At 38.4% G+C, this 19,316-nt stretch overlaps 1 protein-coding gene and 1 long non-coding RNA gene across 3 annotated transcripts; one reads left to right on the top strand and one right to left on the bottom strand.

Annotated features, from left to right (window-relative positions):
* The first annotated feature begins 2,081 nt into the window (after positions 1-2,081).
* syt13 (synaptotagmin XIII) lies at positions 2,082-18,991 on the top strand. Of its 2 annotated transcripts, none has more exons than XM_048184927.1 (6): positions 2,082-2,563; positions 7,070-7,274; positions 8,237-8,374; positions 10,814-11,130; positions 17,008-17,131; positions 17,723-18,991. In XM_048184927.1, the coding sequence occupies exons 1-6, from the start codon at positions 2,390-2,392 to the stop codon at positions 18,025-18,027; spliced, it is 1,263 nt and encodes a 420-aa protein (XP_048040884.1). In that variant the 5' UTR covers positions 2,082-2,389; the 3' UTR covers positions 18,028-18,991. The 2 variants fall into 2 exon arrangements, with proteins under 2 accessions (XP_048040884.1, XP_048040883.1); XM_048184926.1 differs by having other exon boundaries at positions 2,090-2,563; positions 17,005-17,131.
* Positions 16,758-17,835, bottom strand: LOC125265021. The gene is made up of 2 exons (XR_007184188.1): positions 17,704-17,835; positions 16,758-17,115 (listed from the first exon to the last, which is right to left on the bottom strand). It is a non-coding gene; the product is annotated as an uncharacterized LOC125265021 (long non-coding RNA).
* Positions 18,992-19,316: the final 325 nt, after the last annotated feature.

The raw sequence follows: 19,316 nt of genomic DNA, 5'->3' as shown, positions 1-19,316 counted from the left end.
CCAGAGGTGTAAAGTATTTGAGTAAATGTAATTAGTTACTGTACTTAAAGGTGCTCTAAGTGATCCTGGGTGATGTTTGAAGTGTTGTCAAACAAAACAGAGGCTAGCTTCTTACTCACATTTGTGATTACATTTTGCATGGCACCTAGCTTTTCTGTAGCTGTTTGTTTATAAAGAAGCGATATCGCCATCTAAGGGCATTGAAGGTACTAAATCTTGTGTGTTTTGCCTTTACTCACCCAAACTTGTCAACAAGGCTACTTTACTTGAATGTGAGTGCATTAGCAGGTAGCTGCTGATCGCAGGTGTTTGATTTATTAGATGAGGAAATGACTGCAGCTGGTGATGAGGCTCAAACCAGCACGCACAGTAGACTTTGACTATTTAATTTTACTTAACATTGTTTTATTTATCCGCTATATTGACAAGACCTTTTTGAAGGATATTGGTTTACTTATGACCTTTTTGTGCACTTGAGCTTAACTGAGACTTGAGAGTTTGTAGACATTTAAAAGGTTGTGTCGACCTTGATTTATTGCAATATTGAGGTGTTCAGATTTATTTTGATTTTAGAAAATAAACTTGATTTCTCATCTTACAAATCAATTTTCTTATTTTCACCGGCATGTCTCTCAGGTGTCGAGGACTAGTGCATCTCTGAGCCTACATTCAGCATGAGTAAAATACTTAAGTACTTTTAACAGCTGTAAAAAAATCAGATACTTTATGACTTTTTCTCAAGTCGTATTGGAATTGGTTACTTGTAGCTTGTAATGGAGTCATTTTCGATGTAAGGTATCTGTACTTTTACTCAAGTATGGTTCTCTTTACACCTTCGGTGTAAACAATTAAACAATGTGTGTACATAGACTACATAATGGCTTTTTAGGCGCATAAATGTACTGCAATTTGGCCCAAACTATAAAATAAAAAATAGGCCTACTAATACAAAACTATTAATTCATTCATTAGTCTTGTTTATAATAAACCTAAATCACAGATTTCAACAAATCGAATCATCTGCAGGCTATATTTAATTACAGAGTCATATGATAAAACACCTATTTAGAGCTCAACAATATGAAAGCAATAAACTGCTACGGGGAAATCCTTAGGCCTAACAGGCCCGACTGATTCAAAAGTCATTTCCTAATAAGAATCGTCTCAGGGAATATGACTACTATTCGCTGGATGTGCAGTAGTAGGCTAATGTGTGAAACACTGACAGAGTAGTTTAATAGTGTTCTGTCCGCTTTTTCTGCTTTGAATGATATTGGTTGTTCATGTTTTTTTCTATTCAATTGGTGATATTCTTAATGCTAGTGTAAACTGAATGTTCAAATAAAGCATTTTAAAAAAAGAAAAAAAAAGAAGGTGTTTCGTCCGCGTACTGGTGGTTTACCTTTTATGTCACCTCAAGATGGCGTCACAGACCCATTTTCTTTCTGGTGTTCTCAAGGTCAAAGCGATCAAACATTGTCGCTCTATGCATTTCAATTACAGACAGCTCTATCCTTTTAAAGGAACGAGTGGCAAACCTTAAAAATATTTCCAAAAGCAGTAAAATAAGTAAGACCTGACCTCATGAAATAATATTAATGTCAAATCCTACAGTAGCTATGTCAGTGCCAACTAGTGCCCATTCAGCCAAGCAGCATCACAAAAATGTATATGCCTAGAAATCAAATATGTAAATTTAATAACCATAATCATTATTACCATATTTACAAAAACCTAACCATACTTTTAATGGTCTTTAACTCTTTAGCTCAAACAGTAGCGCATGGCACTAGCAACACCAAGGTCATGGGTTTGATTCCCAGGGAATGCATGAACTGATGAAATGCAATGTAAATTGATTTGGATAAAAGCGCCTGTCAAATGCGTAAATAAATCAGCCTGTCTTCACAACAACACTCCCACACTTCATTCCTCATTATTTTAAGAATCATTCTATACTATGTGCGTATATGAAGCTCAGCTACAGCACACCCAGTGTGTGAAGGTGAGTTCATGCAGCTCTGACGTAAAGGCTGACGTGCAGCCACTTTGGTGATGAAGGGGGTGGGCTACAGTGACAGACCTCTTATTGAGGGGGGGTTGCCAGCCATCTAAGCCCCTCCCCTTTGATTACCTCCCTTCTGTCTATGTCTGCCTCTCTTTCCTCCTCTCTCTCTCCCTTTTGCTCTGTCTGCCTGGCTGAGTTGGTTTCAGACAGTGCATCACACACGTGCCACTTTATGTCTCTAGTATCCCTCCACTCATCTCCTCTCTCCTCCTCTCTCACCATGGAGGCGCATCTCTGAAGAGTGGATTGTTCCTCCTGTTTTCTCCTCTTCTCTCCTTTGCACTTCATTCGGTGTGTTTGGGTGTCTGCTTCTGGGTGGGAATGCTCGTGTCTGCGACAGCGCTGTTGGGGGCTACGCTGGGTACCGTGTCTGGAGTGTTGACACTGTGTGGTCTCTCCCTGCTTTGTAAGAGCTGTAAGAAGGGGAAACTTGAGAGAGGGGACGAGACTGACCCAGAGAAAGCCAAACCCAGTATCCTGCATACTCTAACACAGGTAAGACTGAAACTCACTCACACACAGCCATGGACCTGCAACCAGATCTGATATTTAAATACAAGGGAAAGAGCTTATTAAAAGGACACAACAACACAAACAGAGATGAGAGATATTCAGTGAGTGAAATGTTCTGACTCACCTGAGTGGAAGGATGGATGTGGCACTTACATAATGCAGGTTAGCTCTCTGAGGCAGAAACAGTGATACTGTACTAAAAAAGAATTATTTGCATGTAATTAAAAAACTCTTTAGTGAATGTCATTAAGGAATGATCCACAGGTAGTGTTATGATGCAAATGTACTATGTATTAACATAGTAAATACATTGTAAATCAAATTTAATTATGATTATGACACCTTATGCGTGGCCAGAAAAACTGGGTTGAAATTATTTGTGGAGGGTGTTTTAATTTCATTTTCAGACATTTTTGTTGACATGAATGATTTTCTTTATATTTTCCTAATGAGGAGCAAAAGATGTTACTTTAATGTATACAAAGAGAAAGAGAGAAACCAGAAATATACATTAAAAAAAGAGCCAAAGTGTCTCTTGTTAAAGCCCATTTTCTGATTCTATCACAGATCTGAATCTTCATCTTACTATGTTGTCATAGGAAATAGAATATCATTTCTATCTCTTTGAGGAAGAAATATTAACATCAACAGACTTTCAAATCAAAAGAGTAGGGTAAAAATCAGCCATCGGTATCAGATTATCAGATCAGCTCTCTTAAAGAACATTTAATTCATCCAGTAACAGGCAGGTTAAGGATTGGTGAGGGACAAGTGTATTATTATTGGAATCTTCTCCAGAGTGCTTTTGTTAGAGGTAATTAGGTTAGAAATGATTTGTACTGACATACACAAAAATACAGACAGACATGCTTTTGTACACATATACTCACACGCTGGTGTTGTTCGGCATCTGCTGAGTGTTTCTGAAACAGTCCAGAGTCACGACTCACATAGCTGCACACACACACATGACTGTTCTTCTATCATGATGGGGGCTTTTCATTGACTTATCTTGAGCTAATGACATTTCCAATATCCTGCCTGTAAATGTAACCCTTACTTAAATATTTTAACATTGGTGCTCACAATGTACATAATTTCAGATTTTACTATCCTTTTGGGGACATTTGGTCATCACGATGTTGACAAAAGATATTGCCATCTTTATGGGGACATTTTGTCCACACACACATACACACAAACAAAGGGAGCTAAATGAAATGCTGGTGAAACTAATCAGCAATTATGGAAACAAACTGCATGCCACACAATATATAGGAAACTAGGTCAACTTAATATGACAGGGAACAGGAACAGAATCAAACCAAAACACAATGAAACATTTTACTAAATTTAGTTCAACAGAGGAGGGAGGGTGGGGACTCTGGAGGCAGACAAGGGGCTGGCGAAGGGTAGGAAACAGGAGGAGATGACATAGGGAAATATCCTCTTTCAATTCCTCATTGAATTAATTCTCAGAGGCCAGGTACAGCTCAGCGGTAGGAGTGTGGGCGGGGCTTCTTTCCATGCCCTCGTACTCCACGATGGCACGCACTGGCACAGATTATGTTGCCGCTCATGCACTTGGTCAGACTCTTTGTTGGGCTCGGGCTCCGGGACGATGGTTGGCTCAGGTGTGGTCTCTGGTACTAAAATCGTGGCAGGCTCTGGCTCCATGTCTGTGGTGTGCTCTGGCATATGCTCTGTGCAGGGCGTGGGAGGTGGCTGGAAGGGCTCTGTGTCCAGAGTGGTGCTGGTGATGTCCTCCTCAGCGGGGCAGACAGTGAAGGGCTCAGGTGTGGTCTCTGGTATTAAAATCATGGCAGGCTCTGGCTCCATGTCTGTGGTGTGCTCTGGCATATTCTCTGTGCAGGGTGTGGGAGGTGGCTGGAAGGGCTCTGTATCCAGAGTGGTGCTGGTGATGTCCTCCTCAGCGGGGCAGACGGTGAAGGGGCTATTCACAATTCACCAGCACCCATGAGTGTTTCTCAAGGACCATCGTTGGGCAGGTGTGCCTTAGTCTGCTCATTCAAGCTGGTATAATAAAATACACATAGGGAGCGGAAAGGGAATTACATAAGGCACGCCAGATCTAAAAAGTCTCTCATGTGGCCCTTGAGGGATTGTTGTTTCTGCTCTAGGCAGAGCAAACATACTAGTTGTAAGTCCGTTTTAAAACAGAAAAGGCAGCAAAAAAGGTTCAATCTTCTGTAATATTGTTTGTTTCTTTTAATCTCCTGCATTGTGCACTTACTACAGCCAGAAACAACATTACACACACACACATCAAACCACTAGACCACTGGAACAGTGACATTCCATGTTATACAGTAAATTCAATTTTTATGACAGTATACTGCAAAATCATAGGGCCCTATAACCATTCTCTCAATTTAAGAAAGAGATGATGATGATTGTGAGAGTGTAGATTTCCCTCTTTAGTCTTTCAACCTCTTTTAAAGATATACCCAATTAAAATGTGAGCTGGGGCAGACAAGAGCATCAGAGCTAAACATGTGAGCAAAAACTGATTCTAGCTAATTTGCTGATTTTGTCAGCTAAAAAAACCACGCAATGAAGACAGAACTGAGTATCTAAAGGATTATATGACTATGTGTGCATGTGTATCAGTATATTTAGCATTAAGGTCAGTTTCATATCGGATTGTAAAGTAGGCGAGCACAGTCTCATTGCACCAGTATTTATTATTAATGAAGAGGGGGTGGGGGAAGAAGAGAGGAATTTAAGAATATCCTCTCTCGCTCCTTTCTCTGTGCACTCTATTTCAGGATGATAACTGCCCACCTGGGGGAAATGGAGTGTTCTGGCATTGATTTTTTCATTCATGCTTGCCTGTTTCTCTCAGATTCTCTACACATCAAAACCCCAGTGAAACATGGAATTCAGCCAGCAAAAAGCCCCTTAGTGAAATGCCCTTGTCTCATGTCTATGACATTGTAAGTTGTTTAAAATTGATGCGGATGACAGAACATGCCTGAATAATGTAAGGTTTGAGAAAGAAAGAATTATTGGAATTGATTATTTTTTGAGCTTCAGTTCCTCGAATGAAATTATATATTACTGTTTTTTTTTTTTTGGTAGGGTTTTTTTTTTTTTTTTTTAATGGTGTTTTTTTTTTTTTTTTTTTTGATTTGGTCAGTCTAATTTTATTGAATATACTTTTTTTGTTAAGATCAGTTAATACTGGAATGGTGTTACTTGGCATGATAAATGGTGAATTTCCAAATGAAGTTTATTTCACAAAGTTCGGGAGGAGCACGTTCAGGTAATCAACCAATCAGTGCAAGAGCATCCCTCCACCACCCCATCACCTCACTCCTGGCTGGTTTCTATCCCAGTCAAGGAGGAGGAGTACTCTGGGTTTGGGTCAAATTCCAAGCTCTGAGCCCCCCCCCCCGGGACAGCACGCCAAATAAGCGTAAATGACTATGGGCCCTATTTTAACGATCTGAAACGCAAGTGTCAAAGCGCGAAGCTCAAGTAACTTTGTGGGCGGGTCTCGGCGCTGTTGCTATTTTCTCGGCGGGATAAATGGCTCTTGCGCCCGGCGCAAATCTAAAATGGGTTGGTCTGAAGTAGCTTCATTATTCATAGGTGTGGTTTGGTCGTAACGTGAAATAAACCAATCAGAGTGTCATCTCCCATTCCCTTTAAAAGCGAGATGCGCTCGCGCCATGGCGGATTGCTATTTACATGGCGTACACGCGATGAGTCAGTTAATATATATGTGTGTATGTGTATTGGCACGATTGTTCAATTAATTAGCCAATTTCGTTCATCATTATAAGTAGTAATAGGCTGAATTGAAAATAGGTAGCCTAATTCTAATACACGCAATGACTATTCATCATTACATTTTTATATTTATGTACACAATAATATTCTTTTACACTGTAATCCTTTTGTTTTTAATATTTGGCATGTTTGTGTGATGCGCATCCCTGTGTGTAATAAGCAAAGTCAACGCGCACTGTGGACGCGCCCAGAGGCGCAGTTTCTACCAACGCGCTCTAACAAAAAAATATTGCGCCATTGACTTTAGACCAGGTTTGAGTTGGTCTATGGCGCAGTCTATTTTCAGCTCCTTAAAATAGCAATGCGCGGGCAATGCGCCTGAACACACCTCCTTTTTTGCGCTGAACCGCCCAGGGAGCGCAAGTTCATTCACTAGTTTAGCGACGTGCTTCTGTGGAGGCAAAAGCGCGCTTTGCGCGGGTGCAAAATAGGAATGACACATGCGTCGGTGTACAAAGTCAATTGCGCTGGGTGCAAGATAGGGCCCATTATCTGATTCCATGTATGTATGTGCAAACTCATGAAATCATATTAAAATATAGGTTGAATGCCTAATGGTTTGAGTGATGTAACCAACTACCTTTCTTACCTATCCATTCTCTAACCAATCATATTGTTTCCCTGTGGCTCATCATTTTTATTTTCTCTCTCTTCTTCATGTACATGTTTTAGTTCAGTGTGCAGAAGTGCACCGAACCCATCCAGCCTCAAGCATCTTTGAAATTCCCTAAAATCTACCGGCCCAAACCTTCTGTCACTTCTCAAGAGGTAATAAACTACAAAGAACATGGAGCTGCCAATGACACGTCTGCTGCCAAGCTCGACACCTGTAACCAGGCAACCGAACGTGAGGAGGTCTTCTCTCTCCCACGGCAAGGTAAGCAAATAACAGCTAAAATCTAATGGAACTCAATGGGGAAGGCTGTGTGTGTGTGTGTGTGTGTGTGTGTGTGTGTGTGTGTGTGTGTGTGTGTGTGTGTGTGTGTGTGTGTGACTAGTTTCTCTGTGCATTCCAGTCCATTTCAGACAGTATGTGAAACCAAGTAATTTCAATCAGTCTGAATTCAGTAAATCTGAGATCTGAGACTTTATTTATGGAACTGAAAAGATTTGAATTGTGAACTATTAGTCATTTCACCCCTTAATGGATTAGATGCTAACTGGAATTTCGGCCATTAAACACCATTAAAATATTAGATACCAGTGGCATTTTTGATGCTGTTAAAAACTGTGCAGATTTTGCTCAGAGGCGATTGTTAACCGCTCATACGCATATCTGACTCATAGCACACAGCAACTATCATGATAAGGTTATGTACAATATATTAATTCATGATCAAGGCCCTCTTTTACGAGAAAAACATAATTTTATCCACCCACTAGCAGATGCAGAGAAAGAAAGAGAAATGAAAGTGAGTGCTACCTTTTTCCAAGAATTTAACAACACATTTGCTTTTGTTCTGAATGTCGTACTGCATGTGCAGAGTATGATGCTTTTATGGATTTTTACATTTTTGGACGCACTATTCCCATTTACATTTTTGATCCACCAGTGAAAAAATCAATTAAATCAGATGAGTAAATGATTTAATGACTCACTTTAAAAACAATTACTTGTCACCAACTACTGGATTTTCATGACCTGCAGAAAGATTCACTGAAAAATCCCCACCAATAACGCATATACAAACAGTGAAATTCCCTGGAGGATCAGAACTAACTATAGTCTGTTTTTCTGGTCTCAGGAATACAAAGGATTTTAATGAGAACCCTTCCCTTAAAATAGTCTTTATTTACTCAGAACTGAATCTACACTCACATTTATTTCCTTTACATCAGCCTCTGCAGATGAAATGTCCTGCACATCTGAGCAAACTGGCGCCATGAAGACTAGTAGCTCCATCCTATATCCTAAACTGCACTTCTCAATCAGCCTGCACAAAGAGAGTGGAGAACTACACATCAGCATTGTAGAAGGTAACAAACATGCATCTACTCTGTTTCTAGAAAGACAGTGGGGCACCTGTGGATCGCAGGTGAATCCCAGGCTATATTGTGTAGCATCCCTTTGGTGATGATAATTTACCAACAGGTGTTTCAAAAGATACACTGTAAAAAATTACCGTGATTTTAACAGTAAAAGACTGTAAAAATGCTGCGGTGAAAAACTGTTAATTGGTTTACAGAAAGTTTCCGTACTATATACGGTGAATAACTGTAATAGATCTAACGGTACATTTAATGTAATTTTACGGTAAAATACCGTTAAATTCACAGTTTTTGAAAGTGAAAAATAACAATTCATTGTAAAATTTACAGTGAAAAACCGTAAATTGACATTCCCACAATTCCCTGCGTGACACTTCACATTTGATATATTTTTGTTGAAATAACTCTGTTTCTTCTTAGTTTTTCTCATTTTTTTCTAATCAGTTATGTACATTAGGGTTTTATGTTACATCTAATGTTGTTAAATTAATGTTTATTGCATTTTTAAAATTTCATGCATGTTACCATGATGGTGTTTAGTGTGTGTGTGAATGACACTTTGTTCTCCTTCTATATATTAGTATTGTGCTTCTCAGCTTGTGGAAAAGCTGCTTGTGATGAACTTTGATTCATCATGTGACTCTTATCACCACTGTGTTTGGTGACTGTCAGTGTATTATGAAGGTACAAAACAGATATTAGTACTTCATTAGGCTGGTAAATTAACATTATATCAGTTAATGAAATATGTTATTTTACCGTAAATTTTACTGGGATTTTTTTGACAGTGTACTGAAATCCAATGTTAAATATACATATTTAAAATGTAAAATTCACATGTAACTCCGTAAGTATGTTTACGGTTTGATGTCATTTTTACAGTATTGTTCTGGTAACCACAGCTGCCAGTATTTTTCCGTAGAAACAACGGGATTTTTTTTACAGTGTACATACAGCGTGAACATCCTAGAGTGCTGTCACATTGTAAAAAGACTAATTACTTGGCTCAAACATCAACTTCAATCACATGTTCACTGTTTCACAATCTTTTTAATTTCCAGAAGGTGATCGCACACACACAAAAACACAGACTAAAGGCTGGAATACTCTACACAACTATAAATTTACAAAAAGAACATTTCACTCATTCTTCCATTCTTAAAGCGAAAGTTCAACAAAAGTGATCATTTGCTCACCCACGTCACACACAAAAGAAGAAATTTTCAAGAATGTACTGGTGACAAATGCATTATAGAGAGATGAGCCATATCATAACTTGGTGTGAAGAACTATAATTGAAATAAGGCTGAAATTATATATATATACAAACTAATAAAAATGAGAAAAGCAAATAATTCAAAATATTAATGAATACTATAATATTATATAAATAATACTAAAAAAGCACTAATTCAAGTTGTTATTCACTGATAATCTTTTCTTTACAGTGAGCAGTGATATTTTTGATACTTTTCAGTAACAAATTAGGCCAATCTACTTTTTTTATGTAACTGATTTAAAAAAGTTATGAACAGTCGTAAAGAAAAAAAAATGTCTAACTTGTAAGACCAGTCTTAACGGTTTATGCAATCGGCCCCAGATTTATTAAAAAGAACAAACACACTCACACAAAAACATATGCTTTGTTGCTAGGAGATGTGTCTTAAGCAAAAACAATATGTGATTGAAAAATGTCTGATATCTTCCAACAGGATAGTCTGAAGCTAAAAAATCAGAGAAAATGCCCATCATTCACTACGCAATGTTCTGTGAAATCTGTCAACTACAACTTCTCAAAATCTACAGACTGGCTCTGACTTTAGGCAACTAAACAAATGAAAAATATCTGTGAAATGCCTTAACAAACAGATCAGCTGTATAGAGAAGCTCTAGGAGGAGCAGTTTTAAGGTCATCAGAAGGTCACACAACATAAGCAGATATCTGTAAAAAGTAGACTTTGATGTACTTTTTTGTACTTGTAATCCTCAGCTAGGTGTGTTGTGTTTGTGGCATAGAGGTGTCACTGTACAGCGGTTTTGGTCTGCTTTTGAGGCTGGACCAGGGGGAGGATTTGATATTCAAAACTCTCTGTGATTAAACCAATGTTTGAGAGAAATAAAAGCCTCTTTCAGGCAGCTTAAAGCCTCTTAATCACAGAATTACCATTTCAATGGTTGCAGCCTTGATTGATACGCATCATTATCGGTAATGAGAGTAAATGCTTTAAATTCAAAACCGCTATTCTGCTCATCCAAACAGGAAAGAGAGAGAGGATCAGTCATGCTGGTTGAGATGTAGAAAGGAGTGAAAAGTGAGGAGTTAAAAAAAAGAATATGTGATGCTTGGTGCCTCTGTGGTTTGGAGCAGCCTCAATTTGTCATCCTGTTCCTTGTTATAATATGACTCATATTCCCTTCTTTCCGCAGCGGATAATATATCAGTGGATGCAGGATGTGAAGGTTATATATCAGGGTGTGTGAGTGTCTCTGAGGAGCAGAAGCACGCTCAGACAGCGGTCCACAAGCTGGCAGCGCATGTGCAGTGGGGAGAGGAGCTGGTGTTCACCCTCCCTGTAGAGGGCACAGAAGACACGGATGGTCTAGATGGAGAGGTGGCCCTCTCCCTTCACTGCTGTGATCGATTCTCCCATAATTCTACTCTGGGCATGATGCGCTTTAAGCTGGCTGATGTAAGCATGATGTTGGATGCTGACTGCTGGGTTGATTTACAGCCACCCAAACAGGTGAGGAACATTGCTTAAAAATGTCCAAAAGTGAAACATTATAGGGTTAGTTCATCCAAAAATGATTCATCATTTACTCACCCTCATATTGTTCCAAACTCATAAGACTTTCATTCATCTTTGGAACACAAATGAAGATATTTAATGAAATCTGAGAGATTTCTGTCCTTCCATTGACAGTTCACGTAACTAGCACTTTGACACTTCAAAAAGTTCATAAAGAGATCGTAAAACTAATCCATATGAATTGAACAGTTCATTCCAAATCTTCTGAAGAGACATGATCGCTTTATATGCACAGATTCAATTTAAGCTTTTATTCATATAAACATTCATTAATGTTGTGGTAAACGGAAGCTCAAGCATGTTCCCTTGATGTGCGAGAACCAATGATGTTCATTCTCGTGTGTTACGCAGCATGTTTGAGCCTCCGCTAGAACCAATAGAGTGCAACAGTCGGGTTTTGAATGAAAACTTTAGGACATTTTGATTTTGAATCAATTTGAATCAAATACTAGTGGCAATCCTTATAAACACTGGTGCTAACTATTTATGTCTGTGGTGTTACAAGTATTTCCACCAAGAGAGACAGTAACACCACAGGCAAATCAGTACAAATCCAGCCTTTTGTGAGATGGAGTCTGCCATGATCATTTAAAGATCATGGGACATTTTGGAAATAAGACTACATTTATCAAAATATAATATGTCAAATCTGCAAGTCACCAGCATAACACCACAGCCTCTAATAAAGTGTGACAAATGAAATTGTCAGAAATTTATGAAAAAATGAACCATGCACCCCTCAGATCAACCATCATCACCTGCAATGACCTTTAAACACATAAAGTAATCCAAATCAATCCCCCATTTTCTTAAAGCGGCAACATCAATTGTTGTAACACCAGAGACATGAAGTTTTCTTTTCCTTAAATAATATGTATTTTCTTTTTAACAATTTAATTAAATTGTATATCTACAGTGGGTACGGAAAGTATTCAGACCCCCTTAAATTTTTCACTCTTTGTTATATTGCAGCACTTTGCTAAAATCATTTGTTCATTTTTTTTCCTCATTAATGTACACACAGCACCCCATATTGACAGAAAAACACAGAATTGTTGACATTTTTGCAGATATATTAAAAAAGAAAAACTGAAATATCACATGGTCATAAGTAGTCAGACTCTTTGCTGTGACACTCATATTTAACTCAGGTGCTGTCCATTTCTTCTGATCATCCTTGAGATGGTTCTACACCTTCATTTGAGTCCAGCTGTGTTTGATTATACTGATTGGACATGATTAGGAAAGCCACACACCTGTCTATATAAGACCTTACAGCTCACAGTGCATGTCAGAGCAAATGAGAATCATGAGGTCAAAGGAACTGCCTGAAGAGCTCAGAGACAGAATTGTGGCAAGGCACAGATCTGGCCAAGGTTACAAAAAAATTTCTGCTGCACTTAAGGTTCCTAAGAGCACAGTGGCCTCCATAATCCTTAAATGTAAGACGTTTGGGACGACCAGAACCCTTCCTAGAGCTGGCCGTCCGGCCAAACTGAGCTATCGGGGGAGAAGAGCCTTGGTGAGAGAGGTAAAGAAGAACCCAAAGATCACTGTGGCTGAGCTCCAGACATGCAGTCGGGAGATGGGAGAAAGCTGTAGAAAGTCAACCATCACTGCAGCCCTCCACCAGTCTGGGCTTTATGGCAGAGTGGCCCGACGGAAGCCTCTCCTCAGTGCAAGACACATGAAAGCCTGCATGGAGTTTGCTAAAAAACACCTGAAGGACTCCAAGATGGTGAGAAATAAGATTCTCTGGTCTGATGAGACCAAGATAGAACTTTTTGGCCTTCATTCTAAGCGGTATGTGTGGAGAAAACCAGGCACTGCTCATCACCTGTCCAATACAGTCCCAACAGTGAAGCATGGTGGTGGCAGCATCATGCTGTGGGGGTGTTTTTCAGCTGCAGGGACAGGACGACTGGTTGCAATTGAGGGAAAGATGAATGCGGCCAAGATCAGGGATATCCTGGACGAAAACCTTCTCCAGAGTGCTCAGGACCTCAGACTGGGCCGAAGGTTTACCTTCCAACAAGACAATGACCCTAAAAACACAGCTAAAATAACGAAGGAGTGGCTTCACAACAACTCCGTGACTGTTCTTGAATGGCCCAGCCAGAGCCCTGACTTAAACCCAATTGAGCATCTCTGGAGAGACCTAAAAATGTCTGTCCACTAGCGTTTACCATCCAACCTGACAGAACTGGAGAGGATCTGCAAGGAGGAATGGCAGAGGATCCCCAAATCCAGGTGTGAAAAACTTGTTGCATCTTTCCCAAAAAGACTCATGGCTGTATTAGATCAAAAGGGTGCTTCTACTAAATACTGAGCAAAGGGTCTGAATACTTAGGACCATGTGATATTTCAGTTTTTCTTTTTTAATAAATCTGCAAAAATGTCAACAATTCTGTGTTTTTCTGTCAATATGGGGTGCTGTGTGTACATTAATGAGGAAAACAAATGAACTTAAATGATTTTAGCAAATGGCTGCAATATAACAAAGAGTGAAAAATGTAAGGGGGTCTGAATACTTTCCGTACCCACTGTATACTATCAATATAACTGCCTTACTTGTGTTAAAAATGTTTGCGATTCACATTGTCACACTGTTGCAATTACATCACAGGATATCTTTTAGGTATGGGATAATATTCAAATTAAATATGTATTTTAAAAACAATTTAATAGTGCACAAATTTTCACCCTACAGAATACAAATATGCAAACATTTTATGATTTATTGGTATTTAAGTTTATGTCAACTGTTGTAAAGTAGAAACACCACTTGCCACCGCAAATGAAGAATGATCCAAATATATGCCTGCTAAATGCCATTTGACTAATCAGAATAGAATATTCCAGAGGGCTACGTAATAAATAAGAATTTAAACATAAATAATTAAATCACACTGGTGACTATGAATGTACATATTGAATGTACATCATTTGAACTGATTTATATTTATTGGACTGTAAGGCTGGAAGCTTACGCTGCTATTTTGAACCAATAATCGGAAACAAAAAGCAGTTGAAGGATGACGTGCATTTATTTATCTGACTCCAATATAATTAATTTGACTCCATTCAAGTTGTTGTTATTTTTTACCTCTCATTCATTAAAGGTAAAAGTCTTTCTTAGAACTGAAAGGAAAACGTAGGATTTAACCTGAACTTTTAAGTAACAAAAGTTACAATCAATTTAGATTTCAACATTATCAGTTTCAAAAGGAAAGATTCTCAAATCCTTTAAAGCAGGCAAAGTTATTTATTAAGTTACATGTTTAAATATACAGACAGCAGAATGGAACTGTATATGGATACTGTATAGAAAACTTAGTTGTAACAAATAATGCACTGCTGTGCAGAAGAGGCCTTAAAAGCCTTTCTTGTATTAAGAGCTTACGCATCGGTGTGTGGGAGTGGCAGGGTTAAAGCCTTTCTCCCCGAACATCAGTTACCTTTCCTTCTTATACCCTGAGCAAAGCATTGTTATACATGAGTGGAATACCAACACCAAAACCAACTGACAGGAAACCAAAAGATATGGCAAGCTCTATGTTTAAGCAATACCTAGATTGTACATTAGGATACTTTAATGTCTCCATTAAGTACACTACCATTCAGTTCAGTTTATAAGCTGTCAGATGAGACCAAACATGACATAGTTAGTTAGAAAACACTAGTAGATAAATAGCATGTAGTTGAAAGCATATATGTCATGTGAAGCAAATGGTACAGATGAGGTGTGTCTCCAGACAGAACCATCCATGCCTGGAGTGTCCCAACAGTCCTCAATCAGCATATTGATGAATCCCTCGCACTAGATAGGCATTAGCATACAGTGATGACAAAGGCCATTGTGCCATGTTTAATTCACATGTATACCTTTTAAAGGGATTTCTGAAGTACTAGGGCAGTAAAGAGTTCTACCCATATTTGCTCAGCCCTACAGGACTATTGGACTAAACAGTGTTTAGACTGACTGAGACCCTGTGTGCAAGCTTATGACCTTTAAACATGTATTTGTAGGCAGTAGGCAGAGAGATGGAAAAGTCAGCCAGGCAATCATGCTGGAGTTCTATGTTGGAATGCCACTGACGTACCCACAAATAACACACACACGTTATGTTTCGGTATCTTTGTGGGTATCTCTCCATAGACATAATGATTTTTATACTGTATAAACTGTATTTTCTATCCCCCAACCCTACCCCTAAACCTGCCTGTCACAGAAACCATCTTGCATTTTCAAATAAGCATCATTTAGTATCTTTATTAATCCACTTCCCTTGTGGGGAATGGGACATATTAAAACACTAAAACATATAAAATACAGCAATAGAGGTAACATACTTTTGACACACTTTTCAAATGCCATGGATGCACACTTGGTGCAATATGAAGACTTTATTATGGGATGCTTACTGTGTGTTTGTGTTTCTACAAGTGCAAAGTGCACATTTTGACAGAGTATTTCAAAATAGCTCAGACATTTCTTTTGTACATCCACATACACGCAGGTTTCGGTGCATAAGAGGTGGTAGGAGAATAGATCTGAGTTTTTATAATGCTGTACTCCCTCCACACCTTGTTTGCTTAAAATCAGTCTCTTGGGTCCCAACTCAGATTCACACACACACGCGTGCACGCACACACGGACGCACATACACACATGCATGCATTCCACCCCCACTGCTGTGTGATCTGTTGATGTCATAGACCTCCAGAGCAGGAGATCTTTATTTGCGTCATCACACCTCCCAGAGGAGATCCGGTTCTAACAGACACACACACAGACATGCCAGGAATTACTAAGTACCACTGGACTGCAGAGAGGAAGCTGAGCGGCCTAGAAGTATTTGGTGTGTGTGTTTGCATGTACAGTATGTAATGTGCCAGTGATTAAGAGGATGACAGAGTTTAAACCAGGTTATGAGCACCGTTAGAATGTATTATTTGTTTAATATACAACAAAATGCTCACACACTCTTGCTCATCATATGATTCATGTTTGATTATTCAGGATAAGGCTTTGGTTTGATGCCTTGGACTCTTATTTTCTACCTTCTAATCCCATTCTTGAAAACATCATTAATGAATGAGAGAATGAGACAGAAACTGATGTACTGAGTATACTGCAGACATTTCTGCACACATTGAATAAAATTTCAATATATTTCCAGACATTTATCAGTTTGAATATTACTATGCTAATATGACTATGAATAATGAATAATAATTGCAGCTTTACTTTCCGTGTTGTTCATTTGAATAATATTTATTATCAGTATTATTTGTCACTGTGTTCATCAACACTGCACTGGAGAACACAATGGTTTGATAAATCCAATCTTGTCAGACCTGAATCAAAAGCACCTGATTACATTTCAGTAAAATGTCATGTTCTGCTCATGCAGCTGATTAAGTGGGGCTGACTGAAGGCAGGGGCAGATTTGTATAAGGTCATGATGGTTATGAAATAACATGATTCAGAGTGTTTAATCTATGGGCTTTGCTGACAAGTTGATCATTTAAATCAGCACCTTTTGCCCTGGGAGAGGAACTGGTCACATTCAGTCTGTCTCACAAATTACTAGAACATTTGAATGAAATTATTCTCCATGCAGTGAAAAGTCAAGATCATTAACCCTGCAAGAAAAAATTATGAATATGCAAATTTTAAAATCTCTATTCATGTGAACCGAGTTAAAAAAGTAAAATGTACACAAAAATGTATTTTAAAATTAGTTCTTTTGCTCAAAAACTTTGACCCATGAAGCATTTTAAGACTTTCTCTGTCTTTTTCAGCAGGAAGTGGCATCATCAGCTGGAGAGCTACTATTGTCACTCAGTTATCTGCCAGCAGCCAATAGACTTGGGGTGGTGGTAATGAAGGCTAGAGGACTTCAGTCAGACAAACTGAAAGACAACATAGGTATTTACACTTTGTTGCTAACAACACTCAAATCAATGTGAACTATAAAAATAATCAACTATTGGTAACTTACATTATCATTTGTGTTATCCCACTATAACCATACTATCAGTTCTAAGATGGAAGTGAACCAGAGGTTCAGCAGCTCAATAAATACATACACTACTGGTCAATAGTTTGGATTCATAATTTTTGAAATCATAATTCCGGTCAATAGTTTGGATTCATAATCACAGAGACTGCATTTATTTAATCAAACCTACAATAAAATCAGTAATATTGTGAAACATTATTACAATTTAATATAACTGTTTTTTTTTTTTATTATTTGAATATATTTTAAAATGTAATTTATTCCACGGAAGACTGATGAAAGCTTTGCCATCTCAGGAATTCTATTGCAACCTGGATGACGTCTTTAAAAAATCTTTATTATTCCAAACTTTTGACCGGTAGTGTACATGTACATGCATTAAATATATCCATCCATTTTCCAAGCCGATTGTCCTAAATAAATACATTCATACAATATTAATGTCAATATTTTAGGTGTAATAAAGAGAGTACTGTACCCTGTATGTTCTGTGATAGATCTTTCAGTAAAGTTGACCTTGAAACATCAAAATGCCAAACTGAAGAAGAAGCAGACGCGGCGAGTGAAGCACAAGATGAATCCAGTCTGGAATGAGATGATGATGTTGGAGCTGCCCAGTGAGCTACTGGCTAAATCCAGCGTGGATTTAGAGGTACTGAACCTGGCCAGTCCCGGGACCCTGCTCCCCCTGGGCCGCTGCATGCTGGGGCTCCACACCTCCGGCACTGGCCTGCAGCACTGGAAACAGATGCTAGATAATCCACGCAAGCAAATTGCAATGTGGCATCCTCTATACACCTAAGAATACAGTTTAAAATTCTCCAAACCACCACTCACGCGCAATGATTTGGTAAACACGTAGTTGAATTTTTACAATAGTACTCTATTCCTGTACACAAATATGTAGTTCTCCAATATAATAAATATTTAAGTAGATATAATGAATGAACCCAGCTGTTATCGTTTCGTAATATGAAACTAATTTCTCTGCAGGTAAACTACTTGTTACACAGTAGTTTAGAGTATTTTAATGTAAGCAGTGCTGCATTTAACTTTGGTGTTGTTTGTTAATGTGTTTAAAATACTCAATGCTGTTTTAAACTGGTCCGAGTTGGAGCCATCCTGAACATTATGACTGAACAACCTAACCACTCAGGCAAATGGCTCACACCAAGTTTGGCACAACAGCTGTCTCTCATAATTCATCACAATCACAACAAATTTAAGGTGAAAACAATCTTTGCCAGATGAAGCCCTAATATGATCCGCAGACAGCATCAGAGTACAGAAATCAGTCTAATGTGGTCAGAACACTTAGAGAGATAACAAAACATTCAAACATTTTTGTTTTCCTGCTATGTAGGGTTATGGATCCTCTTAGTCCCACTGTCACAGCTGGAATGATGGAGCCAAGCTCACTAACTGTTGATTGTGGCTAGTATCTTTACAGCAGTAATGCACTAAATATACAGGGTCTTATTAGGGCAGCTTTACTCTACTCAAGATGCACGCATAGTATAAAAATGTAAATGTATCACTGTCTTCTAATTAAAAATATGTAAATATATATAAATAGCAGGATATCCATACTATATATATATATATATATATATATATCTCAGGCAACAGATCCTGATGTTGTAAAATGTTGAAATTTAGTCTCATTAAATGGATTGTTCACCCAAAAAATACTCACCCTCAAGTTGTTCCAAATCTGAATGAATTTCTTTCTTCTGCTGAACAGAAAAGAAGATATTTTGAAGAATATGGGCAACCAAACAGTTGATGGGCTCCATTGACTTACATTGTATGGAAAGAAAAAAAAAATAATAATACAATGGAAGTCAGTGGGGTCCATCAGTCCATCAAGTGGTTTGGAACAACTTGAGGGTGAGTAAATGGTAACATAATTTCTGGCTGAACTATCCCTTTAAAGATGTCTGCCCCATGTAAAAGTATGTTTTAACCTAAAAAGTATGTACTGACCTAAGTTAGTATACGCTTCCTTCTCTCCATTTCCAAGCCAAATTGTAGCCAAATATAACCCTGATTTATTCCAGAAATGTATTTGTGTTTCATCAGGGTGCACAT

This window comes from Megalobrama amblycephala, linkage group LG3, assembly GCF_018812025.1.
Source record: "Megalobrama amblycephala isolate DHTTF-2021 linkage group LG3, ASM1881202v1, whole genome shotgun sequence".
NCBI lineage: Eukaryota > Metazoa > Chordata > Actinopteri > Cypriniformes > Xenocyprididae > Megalobrama > Megalobrama amblycephala.
This window is presented reverse-complemented; position numbering and strand designations above follow the sequence as displayed.